The sequence below is a fragment of the Poromitra crassiceps genome (assembly GCF_964638095.1).
Source record: "Poromitra crassiceps genome assembly, chromosome: 16".
In the NCBI taxonomy this organism is placed as follows: domain Eukaryota; kingdom Metazoa; phylum Chordata; class Actinopteri; order Beryciformes; family Melamphaidae; genus Poromitra; species Poromitra crassiceps.
The window spans coordinates 20,850,142-20,872,941 of record NC_139645.1 but is presented as its reverse complement, the minus strand read 5'-3'; the positions used below and the strand labels follow the sequence as shown (position 1 = coordinate 20,872,941).

Genomic DNA, 22,800 nt, shown 5'->3' with positions numbered 1-22,800 from the left:
AAACACATCACATTCTCAAGATATAAAAGATACTGTAAAACAAACAAGATAAACAAACAAAACAACACAAACTATAGTGCACTCAGATCCTGCCATCGTCATAATTACTGACACTGCTGTAAAAAGTTGTTGAATCAAACTCTATCAGATTGCCATATTTTTGAGGATCTGCCTTTACTCATAATACATATTGTCCAACCTGAGACTTGAGAGCTCATTCCACCGGTGGACTATTATTACTGAGGGGTTGGATGCTTTCCAGTTTCAATCTATGCACTTCCTAGCTGCCATGTAGACACACAGTGTGATATTATCTTAGTCACAGAGTTCCAAAATAAAATAAATTACATGACCAAACCATATGAAAAAAATTGCCTTTTTTACAGTGCCAGCAGAGAAATGACATACTGTTCATTCTTTTGGGTATCATATAGAGTCCCTGGTGAAAAGGCTCCGTCTCTCAAGTTATAGGTTTTTATTTGAGAAACAAGTCCTGTTTTTCTTTTGAAGTGAGAAAAAAGCTTGTGACAAGTCACTCATCACAGCAAGAGACCTGATCATCATGTCAGACAAGTCACTGATCACAGCAAGAGACCTGATCATCATGTCAGACAAGTCACTCATCACAGCAAGAGACCTGATCATCATGTCAGACAAGTCACTCATCACAACAAGAGACCTGATTATCATGTCAGACAAGTCACTCATCATCACAGCAAGAGACATGATCATCATGTCAGACAAGTCACTCATCACAGCAAGAGACCTGATCATCATGTCAGACAAGTCACTCATCATCACAGCAAGAGACCTGATCATCATGTCAGACAAGTCACTCATTATCACAGCAAGAGACCTGATCATCATGTCAGACAAGTCACTCATCATCACAGCAAGAGACCTGATCATCATATCAGACAAGTCACTCATCATCACAGCAAGAGACCTGATCATCATGTCAGACAAGTCACTGATCATCACAGCAAGAGACCTGTTCATCATGTCAGACAAGTCACTCATCACAGCAAGAGACCTGATCATCATGTCAGACAAGTCACACATCATCACAGCAGTTATACTCTCTGCAACAAGGTCTTATTTGAAAACCACAAATTAAACATTCGGATAAAACACCTGCTGCAAAATTTGAAGTAGAATTCTGGTCCCATGAGCATTACAAATTCCCCAAAAAGAGCAATTACATTTTTGTTGGGTATAAACAACTTTTGTTTCTATGTTCTATTTCTTTATTTTGTTCTGCCTGAAATCTTCTTTGATTGATTATCTTTTTCATCCATTCACTTTGGAAACAGGAATGTAGACTACTGTTCAAATCGAAAAATGGAGGCAGAGCAGCAGCAAGTGTAAACCTAACAAGAGTAGAGCTCTTCTACCATCTAGTGGAGGAACACTGCTATTGCAGCCTGTTTCCTGAACCCACGGACTACTATTTGATGTTCACTATTAGTCAGAATCAGAATCACTTTTATTGCCACTAATATGCACTATTACCTACAAGGAATCTGTCTTAGTGTAAGTATGCAGTTAAGCGGTCATATCAATATTCAGAGATGAAGAGAAAATATCTACGACACAAAATCACAACATTGCCAGTTTAGTCCAATACAACATAGGAGGAGTGTTAAATACTTGGTTCCCAAGTATTTATACTCCGGGACGATCTCAACTTCCATATCCTGAATGGTGGTATGAGAAATAGCAGGTTGAGTTTTACGGAAATCAAGGATCATAACTTTAGTCTTCGAAACATTGATTGACAAGAAGGTGTCATTACACCAAGATATGAAATCGTCCACTATAGGACCATGCTCAGTCTCATTGTCATTGAAAAGACTTATACAATGACTGAGTCGTCGGCAAACTTCAGGATATGCCTCTTCTCATACATCCTCCTACAGAAGTGAGTGTATAAGATAAAGAACAGTGAGGAGAGGACACAGCCCTGGGGGGGAACCAGTAGAAGAGAATAGCTTGGAGGATAACACACCCCTGACCCTCACACATTGTGACCTGTCCGTCAGGAAGTCCACAATCCAGCCAATAAGATTTGGGTTCAGATTCAAATGAGAAATAAGTTTCTCTGCAAGGAGATCAGGCTGGATGGTGTTGAATGCAGGCATGTGTTTTTGGGGCCTCCAGATGTTGAACTCAAAGATTGAGTAAGGTTAGGGTAGCATCCTCCACACCTCTACCTGCCTGATAGGCACACTGGAGAGGATCTAATTGACCTTCGACCTTCGACCTCATGGGGATGTCTTCCATTAGTCATCAGAGTTTTCATGGCTGCATTTAAACGGGAATATTGGTGGAATATACATTTTCATTCACCATAAAAAGCTTAGTAGGAATATGGTCTTCTTTGGAATAAGGATAAAACTGGAATATTTTGTGCGTGTCTGACAGGCTTCCCCAGCAGTACATGAAGGCATCACGCAGCAGTAGTAGGTCTGGCATCAATTCCCTTCTGAAACTAACTAGTCTCAAGAATTTACCCAGAATGGTGAAAAACCACAACTTTGGTCAGCATAAAAGTATCTCAGAATGCAACATGTCAAACAATAAAGAGGACTTTCAAGTCAGACAGTACAGTACAGTCGAGGACAATGTACATACAGTACAGTACAGCACAGCACAGTGGAGGACAATGTACAGTCCAGTACAGTACAGTGGAGGACAATGTACAGTACAGTACAGTACAGTGGAGGACAATGTACACTACAGTACAGTACAGTACAGTGGAGGACAATGTACATACAGTACAGTACAGTGGAGGACAATGTACATACAGTACAGTACAGTGGAGGACAATGTACATACAGTACAGTACAGTACAGTACAGTGGAGGACAATGTACAGTACAGTACAGTACAGTACAGTGGAGGACAATGTACACTACAGCACAGTACAGTACAGTGGAGGACAATGTACATACAGTACAGTACAGTGGAGGACAATGTACACTACAGTACAGTACAGTGGAGGACAATGTACAGTACAGTACAGTGGAGGACAATGTACACTACAGCACAGTACAGTACAGTGGAGGACAATGTACAGTACAGTACAGTACAGTGGAGGACAATGTACACTACAGTACAGTACAGTGGAGGACAATGTACACTACAGTACAGTACAGTACAGTACAGTGGAGGACAATGTACATACAGTACAGTACAGTGGAGGACAATGTACATACAGTACAGTACAGTGAAGGACAATGTACATACATTACAGTACAGTGGAGGACAATGTACACTACAGTACAGTGGAGGACAATGTACAGTATAGTACAGTGGAGGACAATGTACATACAGTACAGTACAGTGGAGGACAATGTACATACAGTACAGTGGAGGACAATGTACATACAGTACAGTGGAGGACAATGTACATACAGTACAGTGGAGGACAATGTACAGTACAGTGGAGGACAATGTACAGTACAGTACAGTACAGTGGAGGACAATGTACAGTACAGTACAGTACAGTGGAGGACAGAGATTAGGACAGATTATTATTATTATTATTATTTTTTTGCAATTCCATCGTGGGCCACACAGGGGCCACACAGGGGCTATTTACATCCTCATATCCTTATTATATCATAGAGACAATGAGAAAATGTGCACTAGCTCAGCCTGCTGTGTTTGTGTTTTGAGTTAAAAATTATAATTAAAGCTGTAAATTAGCTCCGGGTTGTAAAAAAGAAGAAGATTGGATCCTCCTTTAATGGTGTTATCCAGTGTGGTGAGGGATTTAGTGTGGTGGAGTTAACCACTTTTATAAGGCACTGTGTGCATGTCACATTCTGATTGGGGGCTGAGGCCCCCTAGAGGTCTGATCCTACAATTGCACCTGCACTGAAGCCTGCAGTACCTGATACAACCTGATTAAATCAGAACTTGTCAAATGATGAGGGTACTGAAAGTAATTGCAGTCGAACAAAATAGGCAAACTGTGTTTTAGCCAAAGTACTTGTGAACAAATCAGTATTGCTCAGCATCTGAAGGAAAAACAAACTTCTCAAAACAACTTAGTGAGATCGTAAAATTCAAAGAGAGAGAGAGAGAGAGAGAGAGGGAGAGAGAGAGAGAGAGAGAGAGAGGGAGAGAGAGAGAGAGAGAGGGGGGGGGGGGGAGAGAGAGAGAGCAGAGAGAGAAAGAGAGGGAGAGAGAGAGAGAGGGCGCTCCTGAAAAAAGACTCCCCTTGTATGAATAAAGCTTTAAACTGATGTAGTGATGACCTCAGCGGCAACACTCAAGTGGAACAGTCAGTGAAGAAAGCTTAAAAAAGGTTACACTTCCTGACTGGACTAGCCAGGCAAGGCCTACCCTGTGAAGATCTGCTGACCATCTATACCACCCTGGTCAAGCCTTGTCTGGAATATGGAGGAGTCCTCCTATAGTGGGATACAACAAAAAACAAACAGCACAACTGGAGAGAGTGCAAAGGAGAGCCATGAATCATCTCCAGAGGCAACCTGATCCTGATCCCACAGGACAGAGCCAGCTGCACTGGCAGGACACTGCACGACCTGCTCCCACAGGACAGAGCCAGCTGCACTGGCAGGACACTGCACGACCTGCTCCCACAGGACAGAGCTGCACTGGCAGGACACTGCACGACCTGCTCCCACAGGACAGAGCCAGCTGCACTAGCAGGACACTGCACGACCTGCTCCCACAGGACAGAGCCAGCTGCACTGGCAGGACACTGCACGCCCTGCTCCACAGGACAGAGCCAGCTGCACTGGCAGGACACTGCACGACCTGCTCCCACAGGACAGAGCCAGCTGCACTGGTAGGACACTGCACGACCTGCTCCCACAGGACAGAGCCAACTGCACTGGCAGGACACTGCACGACCTGCTCCCACAGGACAGAGCCAGCTGCACTGGCAGGACACTGCACGACCTGCTCCCACAGGACAGAGCCAGCTGCACTAGCAGGACACTGCGGAGTGGCAGACAGCTCACAACCTTCTCGGCCAGGACAAACCGCCTGAGAACAGCAACCCTGCCCACTGCTGTCAGACTCTTTAACACTCAGTCTTAAGAGACTCTTATGTTTGTGTTTGATGTATTATGTGTTTCAATGTCCTGAAAATGTGACCTGTGATATGTAATCTATTTTTATAATATATTTTCTTGTTTTTAGCTAGATCTGTGATATGAAATCTTTTTTTTTTTTTTACATCTATTTCCTTGTTTTTAGCTAGATCTTAACAGTTCTGTGTGTAAATTCTGCTTTCATTCAGTGAATACTGTGAGCGAGAATCAAATAAACTCAAACTCAAACTCAGTGCTGATTCTCTCTCACTGAGGCTGTTTAGCCACCAGGGGGCAGCATCTGTCTGTCAAACTGCAGAGCACCTTATGATCATTTCTCATTTGTATAATAATAATGCACAGCTTGGTTCAATATAAGTGTGTGTGTGTGTGTGTGTGTGTGTGTGTGTGTGTGTGTGTGTGTGTGTGTGTGTGTGTGTGTGTGTGTGTGTGTGTGTGTGTGTATGTGTGTGTGTGTGTGTTGAACACAGAAGTGTTTCTTTTTACTTCTTTATTATTATTACTATTATTATTATTATTTAGTGCTGCAGTCCTTTGTCACCTCGTGTGACCAAATGGCTACATATTGGATTACATTTAATTTCATTCCATTAGCCAACTTTTAGGTAATTAAGCCACATTAAACTGTAGTAACTTGATTCTTTTGGGGTAATTTACCACATTATTATTTAATTCCAATAGTCTACTGTATTTCTGGTTCCATCCCAGTGTTTTCCTCTTGGTTGTTGTAGTAGGCTAAGTAGAATAAGAAGACTATTTATTTATTCATCAGTTTCAGCTAAATGTAAACCACATCGAGCTCAATCATTTCCATTCATTTTCATTTGGGCATCTTGTCACGTTTTTCTGACCATAGAGAGTTAGCTTAGCTTTAACTTGTTATTTTCACCACAGTATCTCCTTGTATCCCCCTGCTGCTTGAATTAAAATTAAGTTACAGCTCCCCCTCTCAAATGCCACAATGCTTCTCCATAGACAGCCAAAGGTACACCCACTTTCGGGTTAGGCATGTGCACCAAGAGATTTCATCCGCCATTTATTTTCCCATAGACATTTGGTTAAATGTTTGTAAAAACATAGTTTTACTTAGTCAAAGCAAACGATTCAGCTGTATTTAGAAACAGGAGAGACCATAACATTGCAGTCGGACCAAAACGTAAGAATATAGCAGATTGTTTATTTTTTACTTTTTTAGCTTTGGTCTGAGTGAACTGTTCTATTGTCTCTCCTGAGCTGAAGCGCTTGATTTGACCAAGTAAAACTATGTTTATAAGCATTTTACGACATATCTATGGGAAAATGAATTGCGGATGTAATCTCTTGGTGCGCACATAGACATATATAATGGCTAGATGGCTTAAGGCGGCGTCACCAGCGTCGTTGAAGCGCCGCCATCTTGCTACGGCAGGCTTTCTGGTACGTTCTATGGTAGCTGTTGGAGGGTGCACAGACAAAAATACTCATAACTCGCTGAAATCTTGACGGATTTACAAACGGTTTGGTTTATTACAAGCATATTCCGTTCCCGAGATATGGCAACAACAAAAAAAACAACACTAAAAACACTATTTTTTTGATGGGCTCCAAATTACACCAAAATTAAATCGAAGCATCTATGCCATGAGAGGGATTCAGGCACAAAGTTTCATGCAGTTTCATCCATTTCCCTAGGAGTTATGATCATCTGATGTGATAATACTAACCCAACAACAGATGCTCATAGCTCCTAGCAAAATGGATGAAACTGCATGAAACTAGGTGCGTGAATTCATCTCATGATGATGATGCTTCAGTTTAAGTTTGGTGTAATTTGGAGCCAAAAATAATAATAAAATGTTAGCGTTTTTTTAACCCATAGATATATATAAAGCTGTGGTGCCGTAGCAAGATGGCCACCATGCGACGACGTCGCTCTCCATTGACCGGCAGCGCGGGTAAGCCATCTAGCCTTTATATATGTCTATGGGTGCGCAGGCCTAACCCGGAAGTGGGCGTGACTTTGGCTCTCGTTACAGGCGGTGCAAACTTGAAAGTGAAAGTATGGAGTGAAGAAGAAGAGTGACAGCTGGGCGGGGGCGTCGAGTTGAGCGGTTTGAAGTCAACAGAATCTTGTTTTGTGAAAAAGAACGGACAGTAATGGGCAAGAAGCACAAAAAGCACAAGTTGGGAAACAAAGGTGGAGGGAAAGGCATGGAAGCCTGTTTTCAGAATGATAGTGGTGAGCCTCTTCGATATGCCCCTGTTAGTGAGGAGGAAGAGTCGAATGGAGGAAAGAGAGTTAGTGGTAGCGACAACGAGAGCGAGGAAATGGCGGTGGAAGAAGCTGAAAGTGAAGGGTTGGAGGGAAAGATTAAGGAAATAAAACAGAAGGAATTGAGCGATGAGTCTGTGAGGAGAAAGGAGTCTTTTCTTGTGGGAATGGTGTCTGTGACATGGGCAGACGGGATCTTTAAGGATCCACATGTTGTAGGAAGGTTCATTGGAAAGAAAGTTGGAGTTGTGGGATCAGTTAAGATTACTAAAAGTGGTATGGTGGTGATTGAGTGTATGTCTGAAAGTCAGAGGAGAAAAGTGTTGGAGATTGATAAGGTTGATGAGCTTGAACAGAATGAACGTGTGAAGTGTTTTCCGTTGGGCGTAGAAAAGAGAAGGAAAGGGGTGGTAAGTCAAGTGCCGTTGTCAGTGGATGCTAATACTTTTTTGGAGGTGGAAGGTGTGTATGAAGCAAGGAGAATGAAAGAGAGGAGAGTAATTGTGTGTGTTTAACCTTTGAAGGGGAATTGCCATCGGTAGTGTTTAGTGAGTATGTTTGTTACAGGGTGAGGCCCTTTGAGAGAGCGCCTATCAGGTGCTATTGCTGTCATGAGTATGGACATGTGGCATCAGTGTGTAATAGGGAGAGAATATGTAGGAGATGTGGGAAGGAGGATTGTGGAGTAGCACTTTATGGAAGTGTTATGGAAAGTTGCAGTGTGGAGAAGGAACAGCTCAGGTGTTTGCATTGTGAGGGGAATCATGATGCAGGGTCTGTGGATTGTCCGCGAAGAAAGAAGGAAAGGGAGGTAAACAAAATCAGAGAAGAACGGGGGTCGTCATATGCTGAGGCTGTTAAAAGGTGGAAAGGGGAAAGAAATGAGGACAGGGTGATTGTACAAAGGGAGCCGGAGAAGGAAAGAGCAAGTCACAGTAATGTTATCTCTATGGACAAGAAGCGATTCCTGGCATTCATCGCCATGGTGTTAAACTGTGCTGCTAGTATGACTGGGAAGACGGAGAGGACTGAAATGGTGGTTGACGCTGCAAAGAGATTTCTGGATGTGGTTGATGTATCTGGAGCAGAGATAGATAAATACTGAGAGATGCGTTTGTGCAAACTCAGGCGTCTGCATCTGGAAAGGAATTATGAATCGGAGTACTTTGGGGTGGATATGGTGATTATTTTGTTTATTTTAGTTCAATAGACTACTTGCACAACTCCACTACTTCCTGAAATGAGTAGGGCAGTTTGGTTTCCTGTCCTACACTATTGGATGAACTGATTAATGTCAGGTGTGCCTGATCACTGTTGTTGTGACTGCAGCAGTAAGTCACACCTGACATTAATCAGTTCATCCAATAGTGTAGGACAGGAAACCAAACTGCCCTACTCATTTCAGGAAGTAGTGGAGTTGTGCAAGTAGTCTATTAAGATCAGTTTAGGTTTAGTTCAGTAGATGGCAGTAATTTTGGATGCCAACTGCCGTAAAACCAAACAGAAGAAGAAGAAGAAGAAGAAGAAAAAGAAGAAGTGAAAGTATGAAAATGTGTCGCAGTTTTAATTCCATTCAGACAGCGCGTTCAGATCTCCATTTTGAGAGAGCAGAGCAGCAGGAGGGAGACGGTTGAAACATGGTGAGTGTTATTACAACATATTATAATGTCAAAGTCTCTGACCGATATCTAACTTCTCTTCACCTGAAATAACACAGAACAGCTGAGGTGGGCCTGTAGCCTACTTCAAAGAAGGCCGACATGACGCAGTTTATTATTATTATTATCCAGTTTTATTCCAGGTAGCCTAGTGGTTTGAATCAAAGCAAACACTTTGTTTAGTCATGTTTCTTATTGTTTTCTCTAACTCATAGCTACTAGCGACTGCCTACTGTTGCATTTCTGTGGGGGAATGAAAACACTGCAGCACAGGCCACCGGAAGACGGGGGCGAGACCAACATTTCTTCTAAGCATTTGACGAATTTGATGGGGACATAAATCGTGGTTGAAATCCCTTGGTTTGTCTGCCTATAAGCAGGAAGGGGGTAAGACTTTGGCTCTTTACATTTAGCCCAGGTCAGGCCACTTTTTAAGGAGGTCTGTAGGAAGCTTTTAGTTACAAAGACATCCTGCATTCTGGTGTATTTTAATGCAGGTGAAAAACAAACTGAGCCAACAACTGTTTAGTTACAATTATAAACCTCAATTATAAACCTCAAATAAAACTACATGTCATTAAGGAGGGAGACTACAGGAGGACTAATGTTAATAAATACTTATAAAGAATAGTCTAAATCAGTGAATACATAACTAATGTACTTATAAAATAGAAAATGATGTGTGGACATCAGGTCAGTGTCTGCAGGGTGTTGAATGAAGTGTACAGGTGTTAAACTACAGTAAAGTGTCTGATATGTAAATGATTTATTAGTGGACAAACTATTGACAGCTTCTCTCAGAGTCTCAGACCAAGTGTGTGTGTGTGTGTGTGTGTGTGTGTGTGTGTGTGTGTGTGTGTGTGTGTGTGTGTGTGTGTGTGTGTGTGTGTGTCTCTACAGTGTTACTGAAGTCCAGAAGATGAGTGTGTGTGTGGAGGAAGAGGAGGGCGGGGCAGAGCCTCCAGCACTCAGCTGTCTGTCTGTGAGAGATCTTCATCCAGACTCCAGTAATGAACATGAACATGGACCCTCAGACACAAAGTAAGACTGCTTACACTGTAAGCCTGCAGTACCTGATACAACCTGATTACATGACAACATACCATAGCCTGCAGTACCTGATACAACCTGATTACATGACAACATACCATAGCCTGCAGTACCTGATACAACCTGATTACATGACAATGTACCATAGCCTGCAGTACCTGATACAACCTGATTACATGACAACGTACCATAGCCTGCAGTACCTGATACAACCTGATTACATGACAACATACCATAGCCTGCAGTACCTGATACAACCTGATTACATGACAACATACAACCTGATTACATGACAACGTACCATAGCCTGCAGTACCTGATACAACCTGATTACATGACAACATACCATAGCCTGCAGTACCTGATACTACCTGATACAACCTGATTACATGACAACATACCATAGCCTGCAGTACCTGATACAACCTGATTACTTGACAATATACATACCATAGCCTGCAGTACCTGATACAACATGATTACATGACAACATACCATAGCCTGCAGTACCTGATACAACCTGATTACATGACAACATTACCATATAGCCTGCAGTACCTGATACAACCTGATTACATGACAACATGTCAACTTATGAGGATGCTCAAAGTAATTGCAGCCGAACACAATGATGCAAACTATAGATCTGTTTCTGTGTTTTATCCAAAGTACTTTGAACAAATCATTTTTGAAGGGAAACTTTAAATATTCTAGCAGGGGCATTGGTTCAATGTCACTGTGATTATTCAGAATTGCTCAGCATCTGAAGGAAAAACAAACTTCTCAAAACAAATTAGTGGGAATACTTCTAAAATTCAAAAGGAAAATGCATTAAAAACAGATGACATGAAAGATGACAGCATGAAAATATTTCAATCAGGAGAGACTAGAGACCAGAGAATGAATAAAATAATGTTTATTACAATAGTGAATGAATGATGAATTACAGAAAATATGATGAGAATGAGGTATTGTTAATAGTCTTTGGTGCTTAGACACCACAGGGAGATATTGAGATAGAGCTGCATCAGCCATGAGCAGCAGCCAGATAGATCCCCCTGTAGAGTCTAGATACTGGTGGTGGTGATGGTGATGCCTCTCCTTGTGAGACTGATGAGACTCTTCAGACTGAAGAATCTGATGGGTCTGTGAAGACTGGGTGGAGAAGGAGAGGTGGAGGGCGTGAGACTGTCAGCAGCAAGGTTGGGAGGCTGAATGGATAGAAACAAGCATATTTAATAGCACAACAGCCATGTGATAGGCTTACGATGAGGGGTGAAAAGCAATGTGATAGGCTTACAATGAGGGGTGAAAAGCAATGTGATAGGCTTACAATGAGGGGTGAAAAGCAATGTGATAGGCTTACAATGGAGGTGTGTGGGGGTGAGAGGTGATGAGATGCTATGCTATTGGCTAATAGAGACCAGGCGGCAAACAGCTGATTATTAGTGTGGAAGTTGACAGGCTATTTTGAGCATGTGAGCAGATTTGAAGGGGTGGAGAAATAAAGAGTGAACTGAGGAAGAGCAAAGTGCAGATTATAGTCTTCCTGGCTGAACTTCATATACATACTGTATATAATTATGAAAATTATTAAATATCAAACTACTACACGTATTGTTTGTATATAACAAATCAGGAGATCTGGCATCCTGGACACTCATCAAAAGGCCATGTTATCAAAAACTCTTTACTAGAACTAATGATATGTATGAAACATTTGTGTTTCCAGAGTTCAGCACCACAGACAGAGAGCAGAGTCTCCAGTACCCAGCTGTGTGTCTATGAAGAGTGACTGGTCTAAAGGTGAACCTCCATACTTCAGTAAAGAACCTGGACCTTCAGACACAAGGTATGAGCACTGTTATACTGTACCCTGTCTGATGACAAAATGATGCATGCCCTTTCTAAACCTGCAGTGAACTCCTGAACATATCCACACATCACTTGGATGGGCTGTATGTATAGACACAATTGTCCGTTGTGAGCGTGAACACAGATCTTACAGATCCAAGCCCAAAGTACCGTGTCCGTGTGGCTCGCAGAGCGCCTCTTGTTTAGAAGGTATCAGGCTCATGTCCAAAGCATGGACTGACTGAGCGAGCGTGTGCAGGTGTTGATGACGTTAGGTGTGTTGAGGATGGATTGCTTCTGTTATATTGTATATTCTATATATTCCAGACATTACTTTTGTGGGGAGAAATACATTGAAAGCGGGTTGGATATGATTGAATCCCACTTGTAAAATCGAATTTTCAAGCGTTTAAATGTTAACGTGATCACTATTTTCAAGTTTTTTTTGCACGATGTGCAAACAGGCGCATTTGGCACATTGTTTTCTAACCCTATCGCCAGCATAAAATGCAACAAGAACATGATAGTGTTGCATTAGGCTATATCAGGGGTCAGCAGCCTATGGCACGGGTGCCACCTCTGGCACACAAAGGGGTAACCAGTGGCACGGAGTAGAGAAAGTGGCAGCAAGCAAGCTCAAAGTCAAGTAGAATACAAAAGTGAAAAAAGGAGCTTACTGGTTACTTTTTTACGAGAAATTTAATCCAGAAGTGTTGGTACACAGGTAACCTCAGGTTTACATACAATGTACAACTTCAAACAAAATAAGAGACACGGGCAGGAAAACGCAACGCGTTTCAACCTCACTGGGTCTTCATCAGGCTATGGCAGCTGGGCGTTGGCTGTCGCTCCTATAAATAAAGGGGCATACGTGGCAAACAGGTAAGGTGAGGTAAGGTAAGATTTCATCTCAACGATACATATCGTGACGTTTTACTATCGCGAAATTTCGTGGGACGATATATTGTGACACCCCTAGTGATCTCCGTTTCTGGGTGTTAGACCTGGTCACACCGCACCCGAGAGGCGGGGATCATGACAGGGCTCTGTTGCAACGTGAAGCGCGCTGGATTTACACCTTAAAAACTGTCGCTCCTAACGGACTCAATGAGGAATGCGACCTGACGTGCTTTATTTAAATTGCCATGTCCCTTCTATATTTTGCTATAATCTTTGTTTATATACTCTATAGCCATTTTCCTTATATAAATTTCCATAGGCTATTTTTATTATGTTTCTCCCCTATACTTTTTTATAGGCCTACTTATTCTTCTTTGTTTCCAGCGGGTCAATATTTGCTATAAATGTGTTTGTGTGTGTGTATGTAGTTAGGTGTACAGTATGTGTATACTGTATATTGGAGAGATCACTTTTGTGGGGAGAACTGAATTGAAAACTAGTCAGATATGACCTGAATGCCACTTGTAAAATCGCCTTTTCCACCGTTTAACTTCACTGCGACCACTATTTGACTGGCCGGCTTTTGGGCCCATCGCGTTGAATGTTTTTTCATGGAGTGGAGAATTGCTTTCTGAAATAAATCTCTGATGTCGTCTACATTGAAAAATACAATTAAAAGTCTGTCTCGCATAAACACTGAGATTCCTGCAGCTCACTACGTCCCACGTACGCTCTCTCGCTCTCTCTCTCTCTCTCTCTCTCTCTCTCTCTCTGTCAAATTCAAATTTCAAATTCAAATAGCTTTATTGGCATGAATGTCATAACAACAATATTGCCAAAGCATCAAGAAACAATCACATTAAACATTCAACATCACTACTCATGAATAAAACAATAATACAGTAATACAATACATACAATGCAATAATAATACACATTAATGATGAAACATTGAGATTGAGACACATCAGTGTCCGTGTAGGTCACTCACTGTCCCTCAGGTTGTGGCATGTTGAGACATATTGGGCAAACAGGTAAGCCCTGTCTCCCTTATTGCACACACAGCAGCATTATTACTCTACAAAACATAGTGCAATAAGGAGAACTGTGGAGCCCCCTAGGGGTCGCCTGCTACAAAAACAATATGGTAGCTCAGTTTTGCCGACTTCAATCTCTCCAGAGCTTTCACTGCGTTATACCTCCAGTCCATCCAGTCAATCCCCTCCCCTCCCGTTTCAGAAAACTCCCGAGAGCATGACCCGCCCTATTCTGCCTTTGATTGGCTTACTAACCTAAACTAACCAATCGTCACTCCTCATGCCTAAACCTAACCCAGAGCCGTATAATAGAAGAGTTCCGACATCTCCATTCACTCCAATGGACCAGTCAACGTTGATCTGCCCTGGATGGGGTTACAGTGTTCATCTTCTTCTGTGGTTTCTCTTCTTACCACACTTCTTCAGAGAAACCACAGAAGAAGAAGATGAGCACTGTAACCGCATCCGGGGCAGATCGGAGCTGACTCTTTTGTTGTTGTTAGCTTAGCTTCTAGCTATTAGCTAAATAATTATATTTACAACCAGAATGAACCGCGATGTGACCGAAAAAGTGTCATTAACAGAGTGTGTGCAGCATGCCCCGCAGGCTCTCGTTCTAGCCTGTTTGAGTGTTTGAGGAGTGTACTCGGTGCGACAAATCTTCTGTGGGGATCCGAATGAACCCAAAAGTATTTGTGGGTAGAAAACATCATATTTTAAGCTGGAAATGAGGACCGTGGTGTAAAAAACCGAAATTCTCCTTTAACTAGGCCTGGGCCATATGGCAATTTTTTTTATCACGATATGTTTTCTTATATCGATCGATGTCGATATTTATCACGATATAAATTTATCAATAATACTAATTGCACATAAAAAGCACATGAAGAATTTTAGGGGCACAATTAAAATTCAATGCAGAGCGATATAGAATGTATTCGATACGACTCTATTAATCTCTGACCGGTTACAATTAAGTTGAATTCAATTCAAAGTATTCTCATGAGAGAGGCTCAATGCAGCTCATTGGCTATTGTTGTCATTAAATGATAACCCTTTATTTAGTCATCTGTTTGTCCATACTATTCACTTATGGCTTTTTAATGTAACTTGATCCATTTGCATTTTCAGCTTATTATAATTGTTCTATGCTTGTTACTTGTTTTCCCTTATACCACTGGTCTTTGGTGTGCTTATTCTGTTGTGTGTATTGCATTATGTTGTTTTAATGCAATGAACGTCTTGGTCCAAGGCTAGGTGTTGATTATGCAGCTATAGTTAGCTGCTGTTGGTTTGATAAAGGAAGCAAAGTCTGTTTAAACCATAGATGTGTAATGCTATTCGGATAGCTGCTATAGATGGTCTAACAGATAGCATAACGTTAGCAAGATTGTCCAGTATGAAGATATTAACGTTAGCGCGTAAGCTAAAGTTAGCGTTAGCTAACGCGATGTAGATGCTAATTTGATACCATTCATGACAGCCAGCTACCGCTACCCATAACCAGAACTACTGTCTGCTGCAGCTTTATCTCCCATGTACAAATCCACGGCCTGACATATTTTAATTCCATCTGTTTATGTTACTCTTGTTTTGCCGGGCCAGGCTCTAACTGGTTAGAAGAGCCACTCAGCCAGCCGACTGCGAGGCTCTGAGCAGAGAAAGGGATTATTCCGCAAACGCGTGCATCACATGGTTTATTTTCTATTGATGCCACTGGTTCCACTCAGTGTTGCCTTCAAATACCCCCCAAAAACGACACGTTATTCACAATAAGCATTGCTGTGCTAAGCTGCGGTCATGTTTCTGAGGGGTTTTGAACGCAACACTGAAAATATTTTATCAAAATTACAGCTCATAAATTTATCATCGTTATCGTGGTCGTTTTTTTCGTGAAAATTATCGAGGATCGTTTTATCGCCCAGCCCTAGAATTAACCCTCACTCATTGCTTTGTACATTTCTCTTCATGTCTGCTTTGCAGAGGTGCAGAAAGAATGTTCTCTGTCTTTACTAGAACTAATGATATATTGATATATTATAATAATAATAATTATTATTATTATAATTAATGATATATTATATATGTATCAAATAGGGCTGCACGATATTGGAAAAAACTGACATTGCGATATTCCCCACCCCTGCGATATATATTGCGATATGAAAAAATAGAGATTTTCACCAGATTACCAGAATAGCTCTATTTTAAAGAAAATAATACTTCTAGATTGATTTGGGTGATTTTGTAGAGGAGTAGTCCATCTGATATTGGAGGGGAAATTATGTATTTTAATGTTTCTCAACCACTGGGCTGTGGCCTACTGGTAGGCCTCAGAGCACCATCTATCAGGGTTCATACACATTTTGACCAATGGATTTCCATGACTTACATACATGAAAAAGTGAGTGAGTTATGACATTCTACTTTAAAAATGTCACTAGCCTACATTTCACTTAGTGTACTGCAGCTTTTAAAGCCAGGGAAAGACAACATGTATGCCGTATCATCACCATATTTTACCATATCCAACATCTAAGACCATATAGTCTCATATCACAATATTGATATACAATTGATATATTGCCCACCCCTAATATTGAGTGCCAGAATCTACCGTTTCAATAAATCAACAATGAAACACCCCTGCCACTTTACACACTTGGTCTGACCCCCCGGAAACCCCCTCCAGAAACTACCAAGTGGTACACTCCGCATCTCTGGAGTTCCGGTTTTGGAGCGCACCGCAGTACGGACAGAGACGACGATTCACATGTAGCAGCACTGGTGACAAACAATTCATTCGTGAAAAGTAATAAATATACATTTAATTGCCAAGATATGTCTCTTGTCTTTTTATTTTCACTGAAATGTTTTGTGTAAATGAGTCGCTATGTATGATTAACTCAACCCAGGTCCTTACACATCAAGAGCGAATATATGGCACGAAATTGCGATGCGAGTTTTGACCCACCTGTCAATCACAGCCACAGATGTGTACACGTCGGAAGCGAACTACTGAAAAATCGACCGTGGTTCGAAAAAATAAACACCGCAATAACGCTCGGCGAAACTTCGCCGTTGGTATGCACGGTTGCATTGACTGATATAGGTTCGGATAATATTATTGACGTGCGAATTAATCGCACGAAAAAAACGCTCCCGATGTGTAGGACCTGGCATCATCAGAGCCTGAGGGGGAGAGAGAGCTGCGGTGATACACGGACAACTTCTCAGTAATAATCACTTTAGCCTTCTTGTCATTATATTATGTTGCTGTCTTGCTTGTTGGTGTTTCAAGAGTAAATATCTCCACTCCACAGACATGTTTGAGTTACAGCAGCCAGCCTGCTAGTGCGCTGCAACCTGTGGACACATCCGCCTACGCAATCACATCGTTTACATCCGACGGGCTACTGTCAGCAACGCAACATAAGCAAAAATATTTCAATTTAGCTCTCTGTCCATTTTGTTGTGTTGAAGCTAAGCACTAAATGAGTGAGTACAGTAGTAGGGCATCTCTCACCTTTGAGAGAGACTGCATTTCACTCAGTAGGCTACCCCTAAAGTGAGAGTTTATCAAGCAAAATGACGAGTTAATTTACTTTTAACATCGCACGCCCTGCGATGTGACTATTGCGCATGCGCACATCGCGATGACGATGTGTAAACGATATATCGTGCAGCCCTAGTATCAAACATTTGTGTTTCCAGCAGAGGGCAGCACCACAGTCAGAGAGCAGAGTCTGCAGTACCCAGCTGTCTGTCTATGAAGAGTGACCGGTCTATGGGTCCTCCTCCAAACTTCAGTAAAGAACCTGGACCATCAGACACAAGGTGAGAGGACTGTTATACTGTAAGCCTACCTTATGCAATATCATTAACTGAGGATGAAGACAAAATGCTGCATGTCCTCCTCTCTCTCTCTCTCTCTCTCTCTCTCTCTCTCTCTCTCTCTCTTTGTCTCTGTCTCTCCCTCCTCTCTCTCTCGCCCTCTCTCTCTCTCTCTCTCTCTCTCTGTCCCATTCCTGTCTCCCTCTCTCACTACCTCTGTCAATAAAGCATGAACATTCCTAGAATACATCTTTAAAATTATATTATGAAATGTATAAAATTATATTAAAAAACCCTCAAACTACATCATGTATCACTTATCGATATAACAATGAGGAAAAATATTGGAAAATGAAAACAATATGGCTTTACAGCATATGTACAATAGTGCAGCTTTTCAGAAAGTAGTCCTTGTCTTTCAATTGTCAACATTGTCAAAATGGCACAAATCTCAGCAGAGCAGAGTCTCCAGTACCCAGCTGTCTGTCTATGAAGAGTGACTGGTCTATGGGATCTGCTCCAAACTTCAGTAAAGAACCTGGACCTTCAGACACAAGGTAAGAGGACTGTTAGACTGTGAGGCTGCCTGATGGAATATCATGAACTGAGGATGAAGACACAATGCTGCATGTCCTCCTCTCTCTCTCTCCCCCCCTCTCTTTCTCTCTCTCTCTCTCTCTCTCTCTCTCTCTGTCTCTCCCATTCCTGTCTCCCTCTCTCACTATCTCTGTCAATAAAGCATGAACATTCCTCGAATACATATTTAAAATTATATATATGAAATGTATAAAAGTATAGAAAAAACCCTTTAAACTACATGTATCATTCATTGATATAACAATGAGGAAAAATATTGTAAAATGAAAACAATATGGGTTTACAGAATATGTACAATATTGCAGCTTTTCAGAAAATAGTCCTTGTCTTTCAATTGTCAACATTGTCAAAATCACACAAATCTCAGCAGAGCAGAGTCTCCTGTACCCAGCTGTCTGTCTATGAAGAGTGACAGGTCTATGGGCCCTCCTCTAAACTTCAGTAAAGAACCTGCACCATCAGACACAAGGTAAGAGGACTGTTATACTGTAAGCCTACCTGATGCAATATCATTAACTGAGGATTTACTTTCCTTTACTGTTACATTACACAGAGGATTGTATTCCTGAAGCAAAACTAGTATTGCAGCAAAACACCTGAGAACTTGCGTTTTGGAATTTATACTATTCACACATCTGTGTGCTGAACTGATTTCACTATAAAGATTTACTGATCTGCAGTGGACATCTTAACGTGCAGTTTAGTGGTGGAGAGTGTTACAGCTGGTTGTCTTTGAATTAGTTTCTCTCATGTATGATTAGAATTTTAATTTGGCATCGTTATAGTGTAGGGTTTTATCATTATGCCTCCGAGCTGGAGGCTGAACTGATTCGATTTTGGTGGGCAAAGGTCAAAGTTCAAGGTCACTGTGACCTCACAAATACCATTTCCTAGCTCGTTAACGCGATATCTCAGGAACGCCTTGACAATTTCGTTACATTTGGCTCAAACGTCCACTTGGACTCAAGGATGAACTGATTACATTTTGGTGTTCAAAGGTCAAGGTCACTGTGACCTCACGAACGCCCTTCTCAAGCTCGTTAGCGTGACATCTCAAGAACGCCTTGACTGAATTTCGTCACATTTGGCTCAAACGTCCACTTGGACTCAAGGATGAACTCATTACATTTTGGTGTTCAAAGGTCAAGGTCACTGTGACCTCACAAACGCCATTTTCAAGCTCGTTAGCGTGACATCTCTTTTTTTTTTAATCAAATTTTTATTTTATTTCCATACTAGGACACATTCAGTTAGACAAGACAAGATCATTAGTTGTTACATCCATTATGCATTATCCATTATAGGAGCATGAGTCATTTTAACATAAGCATACAAAGAATGTAATACTCTTTCTCCTGCCCAATAAAGGCGGTCTTGTTTAGTCCACCAGTCTTAAAGATTCCCCTCCTCCCTACCCCGGATGGTACAGTACATGACATACATACACACACACAAAAAGAAAAAAAAAACTATAAAAACAAAACGGGTACATTTACATGAATGAGCGCATGCACACACACACACAAGCACATACACATAACCATACAAAAAATAAAGAAAAAAATAAAGAAATTAAAGAAATTCACTTTTTTTTTTTCTCTCTCTTTTCTTTTCCTTCTCCTTTTTTTTTTTTTTTACTACAAGAAAAATAAATGGACCTAATCATAAAACTTGGGTGTACATCAGTATACAATCACAGAAGATGAAATTTTATAATCTTTGAGTTACACTATATATGAAGATTTTACTTTTTCTAGTGCTTTTGACAAAATGTCTATAGTGCTTCCCTTCGCACCGCTTGTTCGTGCTATAGAGAGTTCTAAAGAAATAATATCTAATAAGGAAAGAATCCAATGTGAAATCTGAAGTTTGTGAGGAGGCTTCCACCTTAGTATTAATATCTTTTTGGCAGCTGTCAGCCCTAAAAGTAAAAGTGCTCTCTGAGACTTAGAAGGATTAATTAAAGAGTCGTCATTTAAAAGTAAAACATTAGGTAGCATAGGAATACAAATTTCAGTTACATCAGATAACACATGCGCAACTCTAGACCAGAAATGTTTCACATCTGGACAGTCCCACATCATATGTAAATAAGTTCCTAATTCATTCTTATTACATAGTGTGCAAATTGGTGTGGGACAAAGCTGGAATTGGAAGCGTTTCCTGGGAGTCAAATAAAATCTGTGTATAAATTTGAAATTAATGATTTGGTGATTAAAGTTCCGGGATGAAAGGGTTACATTTTCCCAGACTCTCTTCCAATTAATCGACTCCTGACGGTTCTTTAAATCTACATTCCAGACTTTGGTCACACTCATTGGAGGACATGTCAGTTCTTGTAACTTCTTGTACATGAAAGATACAAAGCCCTTACACATAGAATTAGAAATTATAAAATTGAGTAATGGATGCATTGGAAGGGCATTGTTACAGGGAATTCCAAGAGTTTGAATAATGGACCTCAGTTGTAAGTAAAAATAAAAGGAAGTGGATGGTAAATTATATGTTTTCCTAAGATCCTCAAATGATCTTAGACCTTCTTTATTGATAACTTGGGAAAGGTTATGGATGCCACCTTTAGACCATGTGGGAAAGATCAATGGTTTGCCACCTGAGCAAAGTAACTTATTTCGGAAGATTGGTGTGTGTATATGCCAGTTCACATCCCAGTTTCCCAGCTTTTCAGCCCTCTGCCATATTTGAATGGAATGAGATATGATAGGGCCAAATCTTTCCTGGCAATTTTTATGAGACAAACCACAGAAAAGAATTTCTTCTAATTTATAAGGAGAGACTATGTCACGCTCAATTAGGAGCCATGGTGTAATTGGATCTTGGGAAAACCACTTCTTTAAAGGACGGAGCATAAATGAAATATAGTATAGTTCATAGTTAGGCAAACCAAACCCTCCTTGCTGTTTATTCTGACACAAAATTGAACTTTTCAACCTTGGTCGCTCCCCTTTCCAAATAAATTTGGATACAATGCCCTGTATCCTGTTCCAATATTGAGTTGGTGTGGGTAATGGGAGCATATTGGAAATAAAATTAATCTTAGGTAATATGTTCATATTAATAGTTGATATTCGGCTGCATAAAGACAATGTTTGATTAAACCATCTGTCTAGGTCCTTATTGATGGAGTTGAAGAGTATTTTATAATTGGTGTTAACAATTTTGTCCTGTCCTGTTAGATCCTCCATGCACCGAAGGGCCAATACTGTGGCGTAGCACTAGCTCTATTGCAGCGGATTGGGTTCTTTTTACCCCTCCCGCGGGCAACGTTGCAGATAGAGTAGTAAGGCTGATCCGTAGCGGCTTCTGGGACGTGAGTCGGGGTCTTAATTGGCCTCGGCTGGGTCTACTGGGCGAGGGTGTATGATGTTGACAGACCCGAAACACCTAACGACCCCAGATAACATCACTGATGACACGTCCTAGCGCATGCGGTAGCAGTGTATTTGAGAATGTAGAATCCTGGCTTGCCTCTGGCCGGTGACACTTAGGAAAGACTAGGTGACAACCAAGTATAGTTTGGTGACGAGCTGGAGAGACAGTTGACGGCCGGAGAGACGGCAACCCGGTACGGGATGGGATTAGCACCCCATCTTGGCTCTCTCGTGAGGGAGAAATCCACAAACGCTACGGATTAGCCTCCTGAAAATCTGCGCAAGATCGGCGCGGCCTGGGGTCCTCCAGGCTAGAGCAAGGTGCTCGACGCAGGTAAATGACGTGCAGCGCACAGGCCCTCTTGGGGCGTCCTTGAGGCATCCCTTCAGCCTCTGGATTGCCTTTGACATAAGGGGGGTCTGGTGAGACGAAGGAGGAGCACGGCCGGGAGAAACCCACAGAGCCTAGATCCTCCATGCACCGAAGGGCCAATACTGCGGCGTAGCACTAGCTCTATTGCAGCGGATTGGGTTCTTTTTACCCCTCCCGCGGGCAACGTTGCAGATAGAGTAGTAAGGCTGATCCGTAGCGGCTTCTGGGACGTGAGTCGGGGTCTTAATTGGCCTCGGCTGGGTCTACTGGGCGAGGGTGTATGATGTTGACAGACCCGAAACACCTAACGACCCCAGATAACATCACTGATGACACGTCCTAGCGCATGCGGTAGCAGTGTATTTGAGAATGTAGAATCCTGGCTTGCCTCTGGCCGGTGACACTTAGGAAAGACTAGGTGACAACCAAGTATAGTTTGGTGACGAGCTGGAGAGACAGTTGACGGCCGGAGAGACGGCAACCCGGTACGGGATGGGATTAGCACCCCATCTTGGCTCTCTCGTGAGGGAGAAATCCACAAACGCTACGGATTAGCCTCCTGAAAATCTGCGCAAGATCGGCGCGGCCTGGGGTCCTCCAGGCTAGAGCAAGGTGCTCGACGCAGGTAAATGACGTGCAGCGCACAGGCCCTCTTGGGGCGTCCTTGAGGCATCCCTTCAGCCTCTGGATTGCCTTTGACATAAGGGGGGTCTGGTGAGACGAAGGAGGAGCACGGCCGGGAGAAACCCACAGAGCCTAGATCCTCCA

General features: G+C 41.9%; 3 protein-coding genes across 3 annotated transcripts in view; 2 read left to right on the top strand and 1 right to left on the bottom strand.

Annotated features, from left to right (window-relative positions):
• The window catches only part of LOC310791316 (tubulin polymerization-promoting protein family member 3-like), a gene marked incomplete at its 3' end in the record, with an annotated part of 516,176 nt that overhangs the window by 163,209 nt on the left and 330,167 nt on the right, over positions 1-22,800 (bottom strand). The window lies entirely within an intron of this gene.
• The window catches only part of LOC310791505 (NACHT, LRR and PYD domains-containing protein 12-like), a gene marked incomplete at both ends in the record, with an annotated part of 280,341 nt that overhangs the window by 74,084 nt on the left and 183,457 nt on the right, over positions 1-22,800 (top strand). The gene's annotated exons all lie outside the window — the stretch shown is intronic.
• The window catches only part of LOC310791097 (protein NLRC3-like), a gene marked incomplete at both ends in the record, with an annotated part of 109,081 nt that continues 96,198 nt past the window's right edge, over positions 9,918-22,800 (top strand). Inside the window, 3 exons of the mRNA XM_083652799.1 lie at positions 9,918-10,039; positions 11,781-11,900; positions 17,557-17,676. Of these exons, the coding sequence (XP_083508925.1) occupies positions 9,918-10,039; positions 11,781-11,900; positions 17,557-17,676 (362 nt within the window). The remainder of the gene's footprint in view (positions 10,040-11,780; positions 11,901-17,556; positions 17,677-22,800) is intronic.